The following is a 17,052-nucleotide window of genomic DNA, read 5'->3' on the forward strand; positions in this document are numbered from 1 at the left end:
TAAGTACTAGAAAATGTATTCTCACCTTTGTCTGTCTATCCGTCTTTCCCCCTTCCTTTCCCTTCAGCTCCAATTTCATCTCTTCAATATCAATACTAGAAAATTCTTCAGTCTTCACTATATTATCTTCCTCATCTTGCATCTCACTCTCTCGCAAAGCTTCATTATCTTGCGTCTCACTCGCTCGCACAGTTTCAGCATCTTGCATCTCACCTTCTTGCATGATTTCATTATCTACCGTCTCTATTTCACTTGCATCTTGTAAGTCTTCTTCCAGTTCTTGCATCTCCTTCTCTGGGCCTTCTTGCATGCTTTCTTCTGCTTCTGGCATCTGATTTTGGACTCTTTCTACAAGTAATGAGTTGGGGTTTGAATCTTCTGAATGGTCTTCTACTATTTGCCTTGTGTTTTCTGTAAAAATGTATTAAAATGGATCTTATTGCACAATACCACAGTTGTTATACTCAAAGGTATAGGCCGAGGTGTATGATAAGCACCAAAATTTCGCTCTCGAGAAGGTACAGAAGATTTATTTAGATAAAAATGGGGCACAAGCCACTATGTGGCACCCAGGTACAAGGCCTTAGACCTAAGCAATAAATATTCATGATTATTACTCACCATTCTGAGCATTATCTTCACTCCCAACCAACAACTCCAGACCCTCAGAGTCTTCTGGAACCTCCTTATCAATACCTGCCTTATCAACAACATCACTTGTACCAATTTCATCTCCTTTCTCTGTTACATTTTGTTCATTAACTTCCTTACTAATTTCATCATCAATTTTATCATCATTGACAATAGCATCAATGAATCCATCATCATTTGTGGCCCCATCTTCAATGTTGTTACCATTTGTGCCATCTTCATTTTCATCTCCAATCATATCATCATCAATTTGACTGTTACAATCAGACACATCGTCAATATCTATCAGTTCTTGCGTCGGTATATCCAACATAACATTTGGTTGGTGTAACCGATGATCAGTTTTGATATGTATCGGGGAATTATCAACAGAATTTATGACATTAATTGGTGAATTGGTTACTTGACTGTCTATATTTGCAGTTTTATTGAGATTTTCTATGTTCTTTTTGTGTGAAATTGATACATTTTGTTTCGAAGTGCCTGGTTTATCAATATTTGCGGTAATTAGTTCTGTATTTGCATCTAAATTGATGTCTTCGTCCATAGCTGTCTCTTCATCAAGTAATTCGTCTTCATTAATGTCCATTGCAATATTTTCTGATATAGAATTCTCTGAAATATCTTCTAAAAGATTCTCTTCTACATTTTTAGTAAGTTTATTACTAGAAATTTCTGTTTCAGTAAGTATCTTTTTAATTTCTTCAGGATTCCTAATTTCTGATGTTTCTTTTTCAGTTGTAGGCTGTTTTGTTATGGTGTTAGTCTCCTCATCATCCCATTTCAGTTCAAGATCATCATCTTCCATTATATCTTCAACATTTTCTATTTCTTTCATATTCTGTTCAGTATTTTTATAAGTGTCTTTGCCTACCAAATTAGGTTTATTAGAAATAATTTTTGCTATAGGCTCATTGTCATTGGCTGTATCGCCACTTCCTTTGCCTACATCAGCCATCTTTGATGTCTCAAGTGTTACATTTTGGTTCAAAACATCAGTTAAATTATCAGTAGTGTCTCTAACACTGTCTTTTTCGAGATTTTTTAATGTCGTCTCGGCATTTTCGCCAGGTTTTGGGCCGCCTATATTTGAAGATATATTCACCTCAGGCGTATTTCCTGTGTTTAGATTGGCAATATCTTCTTTCAGTAACTCCGCTTTGTCTTTATTACTATTTAAATCGTCTGTACCACTCATATTGAACGAAAAACAAAATAATTATTCGGCATAAACTGATTACTTTACAAATTACATTTAACAACGAAATCTAACGCTTTAAGTACACATTTGGTAAGTTTTGACCTCTAAACGATGTTATTTTAGAGTATTTAATACAATTATACGGTTTTAATTAGTTTTCTATGTTATTATTTTTACAAACATATACCACACGGCATTGACACATTGGACGGCTATTTTGCATGACATTTGTATTGATCTGTGCTGCCATTTTGAAAAACGTGATTTTCCAACACCGTTGAAGAATTTAGATAAGTCTGGTTTTTTCGAAAGAATACGATGTATTTTTGTTAAATTAGATAATTATTTACTCGATTTTAGCTTTCGTATAAATTATATTTGGTTTTGTGAACTTTCTGCAATGAAAGCATTCCAGAATGAAAGTTTTACAAAGATGTGTAGCATCAACTTGTGAGTGAGATGCATCAAACGGTTTCAACTTGTCATGATAACTGGAACGCAAACATAAATATTTTGTTTGCTTTGATTGACTGCCGATTTCACTTGTAAATTCAGTGAAAATTATGTAAATTTCATAACTATTATATCTTGTTTTGTTTATAAAATAGAACATTATTTGTTTTTAAAACACCTATTATAATTTTCACCGACGCATTCGTCTTCCAAATTACGTAAATAATTAGAACCAATTAACTGAAAACGCTCAAGATATTTGTGGTTTTCCTGATTAAAATTGTTATGATAAACGTTTTGTGCTGTTAATTATCATTAACTTTCCAATTTGGTGCTTCGAAAAGTACGTCAGTGCTGTTGTATTTGAAATTTTTGTAAAAGTATTGCAAGGAATCTTGTGTTGCAATCATGAATAGTAACTTCTTATCACCTCGTGTTATGGTCGGAGCCGCTATTGTGGGCATCGTTGGCGCCGCCGGAGTGTTTATATACGAGCAGATATATGCTGAGAAACGGAGGTCCATGCTAGGTTAGTTTACCTACAAATTACCATATTTACTTATAAATACACCTTCAATTTGATATATGAACCATCAAATACTAAACATTTACTGTAAAAATGCATCCTAACATTTCATTCTATTTTCTACGTCAATTTAACAAAAAAAACAGTGAACTTTGTAATGTCAAAGGTAAAGGTTATGATGCCAAATAAAAAATAACACAAAAAATATACAGATTTTTTTGTAGTTCCATAAATATATGCCTTAAAAAATACATTCATTTACACAACAATATCTGTCCAAATGGTATTAATGTCCCACTGCTGGACACCAAACAAAAATAAGGTAATATTATGCTACTGGTGGTTCCTGATGACCTTTATTGCATAAACAAAAGCTAAAATTTAAAATACTGACCTATAACGTTATAACAACCTTCACAAACTTTCAGAACCTGTTTGGATGGCTGCCAAAAACCTAGATTTTCTGGCAAAGGTTCTTTTAAAACAAAATACTTGTAACTTATTACCTTTTATGCAAGAAACACAAAAGCTGTATTAAGTCTGTTGCATAACTTAGAAATTGAAAACAAACAAAATATACAATTAACAATAATGCAGTTAATTAAAAAAAGAAAATTAAATTAATACTTTCTTAAGGTGGCCCAGTTGGTTTCTTGGCGAGTCCCTTTCTGATTTCATTGTTTGTTTTTAACATAGTCGTCTGCAGGCCCCACAGTCCCCATAAATCAATAAGCACCATCCACAGGCTTCCCAGTCCATAAGCACACAATCCCAATAGCCTAAGGAATTTTTCCTTGTTTTGCTAAATTTCCACACAGTCCTGTGATTGTTTTTTTGTAGTGTGGACAGCGATAATGGTGAACATACTTTATCAAAAATTTTTAAACCGTTGTAAAGGGTCTCTATATTGATATATGAGAAAACACAGGTCTATATTTATGTCTGAAATTCAAAGTCATATTCATTCAACCTTTCTTGACTTGTGTAAACACATCAAGTTATACATTTCAAAATTACAGTTATACTTATTCATCCTTTCTTGACTTCTGTAAACACATATTAAGTGATTAAATATGCATTTTTTTCTTAACATACATACCTACATACATAATATCACACCTTTTTCCCATAGGGATTGGTAAAGAACACTTATCATGCACCTAATTATGTATGTATAGGTCAAGGCAACCAATACTCATTTGGTTAGTGTAAACCACTGTGTAAACTCATTACAACTCACACCAAACCTGTTAGCATTGTTAGTGAAAGTGTACACTTGCTACTTTTAAGTTGATTGTGCCGTTGGAGAAGTAAATAATTAATGTTTTATTAATATATAGCTTTTAATATAGTCCCTTATTTATAGTCTCTGATATAAACATGAAAGGCTAAATGTGTTGCTATGCGGAAATCTCAAAGCTAAACCAATTTTGATAACTCTTTTTTTATAATATTTTTTGAAGTACGAGGATGGCTTAGGTGGTACGAAATTTGCCAGATCAGATAGTTCATAATATTTTTCTCAGATTATAAAGGTCTTTTTATACAAAGCAGATAAACCAATTTGGTTAAATTTTAGGCAGGATTATAGATTACATACTAGATTACTACTTCATACATACTATAATGCGAAAAGACTTCTTCCCCAATCTAATAGATGCAAAATAAAACAAAAAATTCCTACTAATATTATAAGCTAGCGGCCCGGTCTAAACATGAAATTTTTTTACACGTAAACTTTCCACTAATCACCCTATCTATTAAAAAGAACCGTATCAAAATCCATTGCATAGTTAAAGTTATAAAGATCTAAGCCTACCATATACACACAGACATGTCCTTATGTCTGTGTGGACTTGGGAAGCGACTTTGCTTTATACTATGTGTGTGAAAATTTGTTTACTCTTTCAAGCAAAACTGCTAAAGAGATCTTGATGAAAATATGTACAAAGATAATTTATAAAAAAGTATCCTATTCACGATGAATACATAGGATACCTTCTACAGGAATCTTTTCATGCAGAAAAAGTTGTGATCAGGTTCCTAATAGTATCGTTATCAAAATGTCTTGCATTACCAGTATGTTTGTATCTATGTTTCAGTGAGAGAAGTAGCCAGATTGGACAAACAAGTGGCTTCCATGAGAACAGAACTGGAAGCCATAAGGGAATTACAGAAAGAGACGTAAGTTAATCTATGTTTGCATTACAGACTTTAGACTATAATAACAAACAAGGTCCCGGGTTAGAATCCAGAGTGGACTGGCAAAGTTACTCCTGAGTTTTTCTCAAGTTTCAAATTAAGAAATTCGCTCACCAGTCGGTAAAGATCAGTGAGCTAATAAGCGGTCATTCCATAGATGGGTGACCGCATAGTGATATTTAAATTGAGAGATTCCTTGTTTCGAAGGTCACGTAAAAAGTCGAGCCCGGTGATTGTCTACTAAGATAGCAGTCGTTAAGACAGGTCATAGGCCTTTCGGACGGCTTGAACAACTTTGACACTAGGTTGACAACTAACCATATGATAGAATTTTATAAAATATTATTATTATTAAAACAATTTTCGTAAAAAATATAAATAATAATCAGTAAGTGGGTGATGTCAATGACTGGTAAATAATTAAATAATAGAGCTAAATAATTAATGAATGAGTGTATATTTCACAAACTTGAATGACAGACAATACGATTGTCTCGGTGCTTACCTAATTCCTTTGAGGAGTCTATTGTTTCATAATGATGTATTAATTAAGATATATACGATTGTATTATATTTATGGCATTGTACATGTGTATAAAATATACGTATCTGCCAGGTACATACAAAAATCTTTTTTTACGTTTTTCTTCGTCTCTCCGCAGTCAAAAGTTAAGGTTGATTATTTCGAGCTTGATGTATTTTTAGGGTTCCCTACCCAAAGCGTAAAACGGGACCCCTATTAATGAGCTTTCGCTGTCTGTCTGTTCCCAGATGCCGCTATAACGATAAATGCTAAAAGAAACAATAAAATATTAAAAAAGTATCCTGTACAAAAAACGTGATTTTATGTTGTTTTCATAATGAAACCCATCGTGTGCGAGATCGACACACACTTGGCCGGTTTTTAATTACTATTTCGAGACGTACCATACTGTTAATCAGCTATCTGATTAATTCAATACTAAAATAAATACGACTTATATTTACTTATTAGAAATAATCATCACTTGTTCCAACGGTGAAGAAAAACATTGTGATGCAACCTTGCATGCCTGAGAGTTTAAAACAGTTCTTGAAGGTATGCAAAATTGCCAACCCGCACTTGTTCAGCGTGGTGGACTCAAGGCCCAACCCCTCCCTCATTACGGGAGGAGACCCTTGCTCAGAAGCGGGACATGAAAAAATGAGAATGAAAAAATATTGATTAGTTCTTAATGGATTGTACATACAGTTAGTGATTGGAGCCTCCCGTTAAGCAAAAACAGCCTGTATTGGGACAGTAATAGCTTAAATTAATTATATGTGCTTATATTATATATTTTCATTTCACAGTAACTTGCGCCGTCAGAAGCAGCGTAAAGTGCGTAAGGAGCGGCCGGCGAAGGTGGCGACACCCAGCGGCGACAATGTGGACGCTCGCGAACAGAGCTACGCGTCTGATTCAGAGTATTTGACTGACTATGCCTCTATTGTAGGTGAGTTAACTTGAATTATAGTAGGTGAATATTTACAAAGATATGTTATTTACACCAATTGTTGCTGTAAATAACATATCAAACAAACTAAATTTCCACTATATATGCAAATAGATAAAAAAAACAAAAGTATTAAAAACTAGCTGACCCGCGCAACTTCGCTTGCGTCACATAAGAGAGAATGGGTCATAATTTTCCCCGTTTTTATAACATTTATTACTGGTACTCCGATGCGTAGCGTGATGTTATATAGCCTAAAGCCTTCCTCAATAAATAAGCTATCCAACAATAAAAATTTAATTCGCACCAGTAGTTCCTGAGATTAGCGCGTTCAATCAAACAAACAAACTCTACAATTTTTATATTATTACTATGGATTTTATTTGTTCTACGGTTACTTATTTATGATACAATACCTACAAAAAAATAGATCTATAAAACTCACCGAGCGTGACTTTTCTATGCTCACTGATTTAAAACAATACGTAATAAATAAATACTTAGAAAATCGGGCAAGGTTATAGAACAACAACGGGAAAATAAGAAAATATTATCATTTGAAATTGACCCTTATGTGCGACCGATTACAGTTCAAGACAGTTTAACATTATCATCCAATAGATGGCACTATTCGCCCATAGCCAGTTGCGCTCACCGGTCGGTAAACGATCTGTGGGTTAAGCAGCCCTTGGCGCGGTCACTCCATAGATGGGTGACCGCTTAGTGGTATTTGAACTGGGCATCTCCGTGCTTCGGAGGGCACGTTAAAAGACGGTCCCGGTTGTTATCTACTAAGATAACAGTCGTTAAGCCATGTCAAAGGCCTTCGGGCGGCTTGAACAACTTTGACACTAGGTTGACCACTAACCATACGATAAGAAGACTATTCGCATTACTTCGCTATAGCCAACAATAGTATATCTGTCCTCTTCTCTTCTAGGCACTGAGAGCGAGATGGATAGCGAGGAGTTCTACGATGTGCCTACAGACGAAGACGAAGATGACACTTTGAGAGAATCGCTCAAAAACGGCCATGCAGCTGAATTGCTGGACGATGTATGTATTTACAAAGATTAGTTTAACTAAGTATTTCTTCAGGCTTCCTTTACTATTCTGCTGACGTCGGTCAATCACACTGTCGGTCGGATAATACACAGAATCATATCCCGCGCACGTAAGCGTTGTTGTGCCGTGCAAAAAAACATATAGGTATCCGGCCTCAGCAAATATTATGAGGAATCAACCTTTTTTTAAGCTTATTACTGTCCCACTGTCGGGCAAAGGTCTCTTACTGAATTTGAGAGAAGAATTGAGACCAAAAAATAAAAAGTAGAAAGCCCCGAAAAGAACCTAAGTTGTGAAGTGAAGTGAAAATTTACGAAAAAATATTTTAGCACTGAGAACAGTCATATATCAGAAGCTTAAACTATTGAATTAAAAATATAGTAGTTTATATTTTGCTTTTATACGTTCCGAAAAAGCCAGGCAAAGGAGAGTTTAAGATAACCTTTTTTTTAATAAATATTCGCTTGCTTCGTCGACGTGTACGTATACGGAAAGTACGTGTATGTATACGCAAATAAAATTTACAGTTTTTGCGTTATTTATACATACGTTGTTTATTTATTTGCCTTCAACAATTTAGATCAATTATTATCATTGTATCGCTCATCTGGTTTTAATAACAATTATGCTTATTGTATTTACAGGACCTGTCAGACAAAGCAGATCCTAAAGCCACGTTCAAAAATGCGACATAGCTGTAAACTAGCAGGTAAATATATACCATTAATGTCTCACTGCTGGGCAACGGTCTCCTCCCGTAATGAGGGAGGGGTGAGGCCTTGAGTCCACCACGTTGGTCTATTAAACTTTGTATACAACAAGAACTGTGGAACTCTCAGGTATGCAAGGTTGCATCACGATGTTTTCCTTCACCGTTAGAAATGAAAATTATTTCTAACACACACATAACTTGGAAAAGTCATTGGTATGGAACCCCCGGCTATTTTCGTGGGAGGTGAATGCTGATATTGTCAAAATAAATATTATTATGACACAATATGGTTGTAAAAACAACTAATGTTAGATTTATCCACTACTGCAGTGTCCCAGGTTCGATTCCCGGGTCAGTCACAAAATAGCTGTTATTCATGTTCTAAGCTTTTGTGACTACTTTAAAAGCTGCTAAGCACAAAGTCCCAGGTTCAATTCCTGGGTCAGGCTATCTTAGACTACCATCGCTCTACAACTTTTTTTAAATTAATAATTTTAACAAATTACTGACTGTCTATTTACCAAAAGTCTGTTTCCAGAATGAGGGAGGGGCCAGGCCTTAAGATTGACATTTTTACTCATATTATATTTTTTCCTTTTCAGTGAAATTCTCGCTAGGGGGTTAGTATTAGTCGAATAGTCGAATAGTCGTATAGTCGTATTGGGTGTGGTACCACCGTAGCAACTAGTTATGAAGACAAAGGCTTCCCTTCCTATGTTGTATCGGTGTAGTATGTATGTACGTGTGTTATGTATTACATAGGACTATGTGTCTTACGCCAGCGACACTGCACTGTTAACCACCGGTTTCTGAGTACATTTAGCGGTAGTTTATCTATTCAATAGCTTTTTTTTTAATTTGAACTTAAACGCTATTGAATAGATAATTTAACCCATTAATGTCCCGCTGCAGGGCAAGGGTCTCCCGTAATGAGGGAGGAGACCCTTTCTACCTGAATCTATAGCTAAATGTAGTCGGAGAAAAAGTATTTTCGCATTATAGTATGTATGAACTTGTAATAAAATCTTTTCTCTACACAAAAAAGCTCGATATTTGGCTACCTCACGAGCTCACTGAAAGAAACCTAATGAACCGTGTACTCATTTGTGATTCTTAAACCAAAGAGATTTTATTACAAGTTACTACATACTATAATGCGAAAAGACTTTCCCCGACCTAATATTAGTTTAAACGAACCTTACTCAGAAACCGGTGACGTCATAGTACACTACCGATATCAGCGTAGGAAGAGAACGCTTAAACGAACGACTACAGGAGTCTAAATATGTATAGATAATTCATTCGAAATGCAAGCGGTTGTATAAAGAGATGGTACACTGCTGGGTCTCTCATAGTGCGAGAAATTTTCTCTATAAAAGACTTATTAAAGGTTTTACTCTATCGCAGTTTGTACATCCTACTAATATTATAAATGCGAAAATTTGTGAGTATGTATGGATGTTTGTTACTCTTTCACGCAAATAGTATTGAATCGATTACGATGAAATTTGGTATATAGGTAGCTGTAGGTAGACCCAGAATAACACACATTTTTTCCCGAAGGATCGGGATTTATACGGGAAGGGTTTCCACTTAGAAATGTAGTATAATAATAATACTAGAGGCCAAATTAATGCCAATAAGGCCAATACCAAATTTTATCGTAATCGATTCTGTAGTATTTGCGTGAATGAGTAACAAACATTCATACATACTCACAAACTTTCGCATTTAAAATATTAGTAGGATATGTGAATTTTTAATGCAAAATGTTAATATTTCAATTGAAAGTCTCTGAAACGCTACTCTGATTATGTGTTAAACTCTTTCTTAAAACAAGAAGGATAAAAGTATAAAAACGAGGTATTTTAAGTCCCTCTAAGATTTTCAATCTTACAATTAAAGGGAATATTCTCAAAATAGAAAAGTCCTTCTAAAATTGAGATGAGTGTTTAATTCTAATGCAAAATGATCAGTGTTCTGGTGTTAATTGACGTTTAGTCTACATCGCTGATTGTTGGCAGCTCCTCGCATCATCAATTATTGTATCAACCACATTGTAAAACTTTTGGCGATTGAAAAGAGTGGCCGTGAGTTTCTCGCTAGCTCTTCTCATAAGGCTCTACCCCCTTTCCGAGCTAGTGGTAGATTCAGTAATTGTAACGACTAGCATAAATGCCAATATTTGACCTATATGAATAAATGTTTTGATTTTGATACTGCAATCGTATGCCCAGCAGTGGGACTTAGCTCAATCTTACCCAAAATATTTACAATATGGTATAATTTTATTTCAAGTAAAATGTTATCATATTTGTTTCCTAAATCTCTATTACACCGCTTGTTTTATAATAAAATTCCAATTATTAATTCCATTATGAAATTGTAATCAATTGTAAAATAATATTTATTTATTATAAATCATTGTATTTGTTTGAACTAATGGCGGAGAAAATATTGTGATAAAATTAAAAAATTAAACAAAAGCACATTTCCTTCATCAAGTTCGTCTATCTCTCAGCAAATTTGCATCAAAACTGATTCAGCAGTTTAGCTGCTAAAGCGCAAATGACACATTTACTTTTCCTGTTAATAATATTAGCTTTGGACAAGACACCGGCATGCGTGGTAGATTTAAATAAAATAATGCATTCTCCGGTATGTAACCTGTCACTGTGCGCAATTTTATCTAAATAGATCCAGCTGTTTAGTGGTAAAAGCACAACAAACAGACAGGCAAACATTTGCTTCGTATAGATTTTATAACTATCTTTTCTCCGCCATTAGTTAAACGTTAATTGTGTTATGACATTCAATGTATTTATTTAATTCTTTATAAAATAGACTTGTTAGTCAATTCAACCGGTTTATACGCACAGTAACTACTTAAATTACGAGACGGTTAAAGTTGATAATTTGTTAAAACTTTGTGTAAAATGAATGTTCGCATAATTCCCGTATAATATTATTATAAACATGCAACATTTAAATGACGCTACATATATATTCGGTCCGGCATTAATGGACCTAGCTGGGCGGCAAAACCCAATATGTGTAGATGAATGTTCGAGAAAAATGTCGCCTGAATAAAAACCGAATTGTGACGATGACACCCGAAGGTACCCGAACGACACAAGCCGAACAAGTGCAGTAATTACTTCGAGTCAGTTTTGTTGTACGATAAAAAGGAATGCCGACTATTTTAGAGTTTTTTGTCCGTTTGGTAGATTGTAAAGAAATATCATTCACGTATTTTTTCCTTTTGTACAAAATCAAATAATTACGGCTATACATTGAATTGAAAAGTCACATGACGTCACGTTATAGTAGAAAATGTACTAAATCAAAATCAAAATCAAATCATTTATTCATATAGGTCAAATGCTGACACTTATGATAGTCAATGATACAGAGAGTGAATTTACCGCCAGTTCGGAAGGTAGGGCCAATGAGAAGTGCTGGCAAGAAACTCTTGGCCACTCTTTTTAATCGCCAAATGGTTTTAACAATATAATTATGTCTGGTATAAATCATTGATTATGTAAGGAGCTGCTACCAACACTACCGACTACTAATACAACGTGACGTCATTATAATAATACTTTAATGCTTTTTAACTAAGCCATTGTTCTTTGATGAAAAAAATACGTGCATGATATTTTTTTACAATCTACCAGACAGACAAGAAAAAAATAGTCGTCATCTCTCTATTACCGTAGCAAACTTGCCGATTCGAATATATGTGTAACTTCACATTCATAATAAATCGACTAAAGTTATCGAATAACTATTGAAACTATTTACTCCTAGTGTTAGTTTACTAAACGACAAGCTTTATGGGAAATATAAGCTTTATCTCTTTAGGGTTATTGTCTGTAATAATATACGGTAAATTTAATATTACGACTGTTTAAATATAAAGATAGATGATTCAAAATATATACGTACATTTAGCCGATTACTGACCCACTGCTGGGCAAGGGTCTCCTCCCGAAATGAGGGAGGGGTTAGGCCTCGAGTCCACCACATTTGCCAAGTGCGGGTTGGAGACTTTGTTGACTAAAAAAATGGATTAACAATGTTTAAGCATGCAAGGTTTCATTACGATTAACTTCACAAGTGATAATAATTTCCATCTGACGGTCACCCACCTACATCTTGACCGCAATGATGTTGCTTGACTTAGTCGAATTATTGTAAGACCTTGTTATATTAACCTATCTTCATGTAAATAGACGTAATATTATAATTATACCGTATGTTTGTAAAACTTTAAATATTTAGTGTAGCGTCGGTGCTAAGGTGAGATACTGATACTTAGTTTTATATAACAGAATAAACTATTTATAAAGTCTATAAATAAGTCTTTATAGGCAGGAAAAATTGGGCCCGACTTACCTCAAAACCTTCAACAAATATATCAGCTTAGCCTTTCTTCCAAACTATGTTTGAGTCGGCTTCCAGTCTCACCGGATGCAGCTGAATACCAGTATTTTACATGGAGCGACTACCTATCTGACCTCCACAACCCAGTTACCTGGGCTATAACACGATACCCTTCGGTAAGACTGGTTGTCAGACTTTCAAGTTTCTGACTACTGTCAGGTATTATCGAAAATGACAGCCGGGACCCTGAATTTTACTGAAACTGAGCGTTTCCTTGCTTCGGAGGTCATGTAAAAAGTCGGTCCCAGTTGTTATCGATTAAGATAAGAATCGCTATGCCACGTCAAAGGTTTTAAGACTTGAACAACTTTGACACTAGGTTGACAACTAACTTACTCGAAAAGTTGAATAAAATATTGAAATATCCCTGTTATATAAAACTAAGTAAAAAGTATATAAATAATAAATATACTTGTGGAAATGACCAGGTTATATAACGATTAGAATGTTACTTCTATAATAATATATTCAACTATACTTTTTCTATTAGTAGTCATGTTTATGGGAAAGTAATTAGTAATGAATTCTTCTAAAAGATGGCGCTGTGTTTAAAGTAACGTGCTATTATGTACTCTTCGATATTATCGAAACACTTTCGTATCGAGTTTATGACATTTTCTTTAAAAAACCTCGTAAATTGTTTGGTATAAATTGCTTATTGGTAATTTTCGATACTGTCAAATCGCGTATGTATCGAGTTTATTAAATTTTAGGGAAGGTTCATATCTGACGGAAGATGCGTCGTAACTTAATTTGTATGTGCTTCGTACCGACGCATCATCGGTTGAGTGTGAACGGTCGAGTGTTTTTCTATACATTTGTCTGTTCTGGCGTTACGCGACAATACGCGACGCATGTTCCGTCAGATATGAACCTTCCCTTAAACTAATAAAATGGTATAATTTACTAGTCTATACTTTTTCGACGCTATCGTATTGATTTTTTGACATTAACTACATAAATAACAAAAAAAAATTGACATTTAAAATTGAACTTAAAAGACGCTGATCAATTATTTCTTATACAAATTGTCAAAAGGGATTTCATAATACTTACATTTTATTGTGTACCTTAGTGGCGCTATCTTATGGTGTTAAATGGAACTAATATTCTTATAGTGTGCCATTGGCTATGAAAAGCAAAACTATATTACTACCTTACTAATTAATATATTAGCAGTGATCGTTTTCTTTAATCGACGAAATTAAAACTATAAAATTCTTGAACAATTGTTATAAATAATTTTTGCAGTAAAAACAACTTTTCTTTTATGGGAATAAATATTGTTGTTTAAAAATAGTAAGTACATTTCGTTAAATTCTTAGTTTTAGTGGTGTCAGAAAGCACAAGTTTATGTATATAGAAATAGTTATTATTTATTAAGGGATACGGTTTGTGTGGGGTTCAAAACTGAAAAGGGGAGTGGCTTGTTGGCTGTGGTCAAAAAATATATGTACTTTCATTCAAAATTGTTTTTATTTTTCAAAATATAAGATCAATTGGATATTTGTTTTTGTTTATTAATGAAATTTATTATAACTTTTTAAGACAATGAATTACTGGAATAAAGGTACGATTTAACCATTTCTGGATAACTGTGAGATAACTTATCAGAGAGATTTTGAAAGTGGTTTTATAAATTGCTGTCACTTTATCCAGCAGGTAGTTTATCTGACACTTATATAAATAATGTCAAATGGGCCTTAAATGCTGTTGTTTTGATTGAAGTGGTTAAGATAATATAAACACCTCTTTCTAATAGGTATTTTAATTTTTGACCACAGCAAATAACTCATTCTAAACCATATAGTATTCAATTATATAAATGTTATATTTAACGCCGTGTACACAATAACGCATTTATTGTAGTTAAACTTTATGTAAACATAATAACAGCCAGTTTTACACCTTCAGATAAGTATTGGATAGCACTGACTAACCAGTAAATTCCATTGACTATCCAGTGGTAACAGCCACCGATTCTAAAGTTCTACCAAGTATGTTCTTTCAGTTAGCTAATCAATACTTATCCGGAAGGATTCAATTTGGCAAAAAAATCATAAAAAATATTCTGTCTCTCTATATTATTGTCAGAAATGTTCTAAAAATGCGCCATCTTGTTTTGTAAATCTATCTAAAAATATTATTAATTACTGTTAATCTGTTATGCCATGATTATATTTATCAGATCGCTCAAATAATTTGCTTGTTCCGTGATAGTTGCTTTTTGACATTCAAAATTAATTCAAAAATATTTTTGTGACTGAAGTGATTTTTACACACTTGTTCATATAAAACTTAACAATTTCCACGTACAAACACATTCATTTTCTATATAACAATTGTCTCATTATTCCTGTAAACACGCCATCTAGTGGCGATATTTGGAACTACATAATCTCAATACTATAACATTACTTGACTCAATTCAATGTAATTAATTCCTATATTGTGCACAATGAATTCTAAATTGTTAAATGGGTTTTACAAACCGCGATAGTTTAGAACGTTCAGCGCAATTATTATTATTTGTATGTTTTCGTCCAAAGAATGCTCACACATTTGCTCAAATTAATTCGTACAAAGTACTAACACTTGAAACCACTTTTATAAATACGCTAGGGGACAAATGTCGCGCTTTACATGTTGCTAGAGATATCGGGAGACGTAGTGACGTTTACAGACTTCACTCGTTGCTAAGAACATAAGCAGCGTTTACACACACTGTATCGCACGTTCTAAGGAGCGTACAGGATTACGCGCGGGTGCGCAGCGCGCTCTTCGAGAGCGATTTTCTTCGCGGGCTTGACAGATGAGCACGGCGCGTGGTCTTTCCTTTCTCCTTACACGCGCGCTCTTTCAAGCGCTATTGTTGTTTCATGCGCGATAGAGTGTGTGTCAAGGGGGCTATAAAGCCCTTAATACACAAGGTTACGCAAAGCCTTTTTAAACTCTCGCGACTTGTACACATAATATTATAATGCAACGGGTCTTAAAGGCGATTGAAAATTAAAGTTTACAATACCTTATTTGTTTACCCGACGTTTCGATTGAATTACATCGACCGTGGTCACGAGCTGAAAAACGTAAGTAAAAACCCGTTGCATTATATTTGCGTAGCCTTGTTTGCGAAAGGCCTACGTCGATCGATGTCGCCAAGCCGTGAGACATTTGTTCCCTAATTTATCATTGTATTTTATATACTTTAGATCGTGTACGTTCGTTTCTTCACTAACTAAATAATAAATAATTTTCAGCCATAAAATCCGCTTTATCATTCCATACTTTTAAGTAGTATTTCTAAAGAAATACATTCAAAACTATGTATAAAAGTGCATATTTATTTATATAAAATCAAATTGAAGGAAATAATTGATGTATTTAATTCTAAGGCTTTCTTTTCTACGTTGTATCGGCGTAGTAGTATATAATTGACACTTATACATATATCACTCAAAGGTGACTGACTGACATAGTGATCTATCAACGCACATCCCAAACCACTGGACGGATCATTCTGAAATTTGACATGTAGGTAGATGTTATGACGTAGGCATCTGCTAAGAAAGGATTTTGATCAATTCTGCCTCCAAGGGGATAAAATAGGGGATGAAAGTTTATATGAAAATTCTGTCTAAGTCACAAACCACGCGGACGCAGTCGCGGGTTAAAATTTAGTCGTGAAAATACGTACAACATCGATTTCAGCGTACAAAGGAAAGCCTGAAAAACCTCTATATTGTACTACACTATAATGAAATAGAAATGATATTATAAATAATTAATTTGTTTCAAAGCAGTACTCGAAGTTGTTAATAGATTGTAGGCATTTTGGGATAACCGTCTGGTGTTTATTTTGTTAAAGAAAATAAAAATATTATTCTGTGATTTCGGAGTTTTATTTTGAAAATTATTACCTTAACATCTAAAACCCTAAGAATAACAAGAGCTATGATTGCTTAAATTATGAATAAATTATCTTTGTGGCGCGGTATCTGAATGCTGACCATGAGAACTCTTTTTTGGGTTCGATTCCCGCATCGGGTTCTTAATAAATAAATTTAACCCAAATGTCCCACTGCTGGGCAAGGGTCTCCTCCCGTAATGAGGGAGGGGTTAGGCCTTGAGTTCACCACGCTGGCCAAGTGCGGGTTGGGAATCGGGCTCTTGGTCCATTTTTATAAATAACTAGCTGACCCGCGCAACTCCGCTTGCGTCACATAAGAGAGAATGGGTTAAAAATTTCCCCGTTTTTGTAACATTTTTTATTGCTCCTCTGCTCCTTTTGGTCGTAGCGTGATGATATATAGCCTATAGCCTT

At 34.3% G+C, this 17,052-nt stretch overlaps 2 protein-coding genes across 2 annotated transcripts in view; one reads left to right on the forward strand and one right to left on the reverse strand.

Moving 5' to 3' along the window:
* The window catches only part of egg (SET domain bifurcated histone lysine methyltransferase eggless), a 32,580-nt gene extending 30,527 nt beyond the window's left edge, over window positions 1-2,053 (reverse strand). The window contains exons 1-2 of the mRNA XM_076132515.1: window positions 622-2,053; window positions 26-411 (exon numbers count right to left, since the gene is read on the reverse strand). Of these exons, the coding sequence (XP_075988630.1) occupies window positions 26-411; window positions 622-1,849 (1,614 nt within the window). The 5' untranslated portion in view covers window positions 1,850-2,053. The remainder of the gene's footprint in view (window positions 1-25; window positions 412-621) is intronic.
* A 325-nt stretch (window positions 2,054-2,378) lies between these two features.
* On the forward strand, window positions 2,379-16,619 carry LOC142984800 (uncharacterized). Its single transcript, XM_076132629.1, has 6 exons — window positions 2,379-2,834; window positions 4,934-5,015; window positions 6,366-6,508; window positions 7,449-7,564; window positions 8,218-8,282; window positions 8,888-16,619. The coding sequence occupies exons 1-5, from the start codon at window positions 2,714-2,716 to the stop codon at window positions 8,266-8,268; spliced, it is 513 nt and encodes a 170-aa protein (XP_075988744.1). The 5' UTR covers window positions 2,379-2,713; the 3' UTR covers window positions 8,269-8,282; window positions 8,888-16,619.
* The last annotated feature ends 433 nt before the right edge of the window (window positions 16,620-17,052 follow it).

This window comes from Anticarsia gemmatalis, chromosome 28 (genome assembly GCF_050436995.1).
Source record: "Anticarsia gemmatalis isolate Benzon Research Colony breed Stoneville strain chromosome 28, ilAntGemm2 primary, whole genome shotgun sequence".
Classification (NCBI taxonomy): Eukaryota; Metazoa; Arthropoda; class Insecta; order Lepidoptera; family Erebidae; genus Anticarsia; species Anticarsia gemmatalis.

Excerpts from the sequence above, each read along its gene's own strand:
- LOC142984800 (XM_076132629.1), top strand. The coding sequence starts at position 2,714 with ATGAATAGTAACTTCTTATCACCTCGTGTTATGGTCGGAGCCGCTATT. Across the intron at positions 2,835-4,933 it reads GAAACGGAGGTCCATGCTAG|TGAGAGAAGTAGCCAGATTG; the intron begins GTTAGTTTACCT and ends TCTATGTTTCAG. Across the intron at positions 5,016-6,365 it reads AGGGAATTACAGAAAGAGAC|TAACTTGCGCCGTCAGAAGC; the intron begins GTAAGTTAATCT and ends TTCATTTCACAG.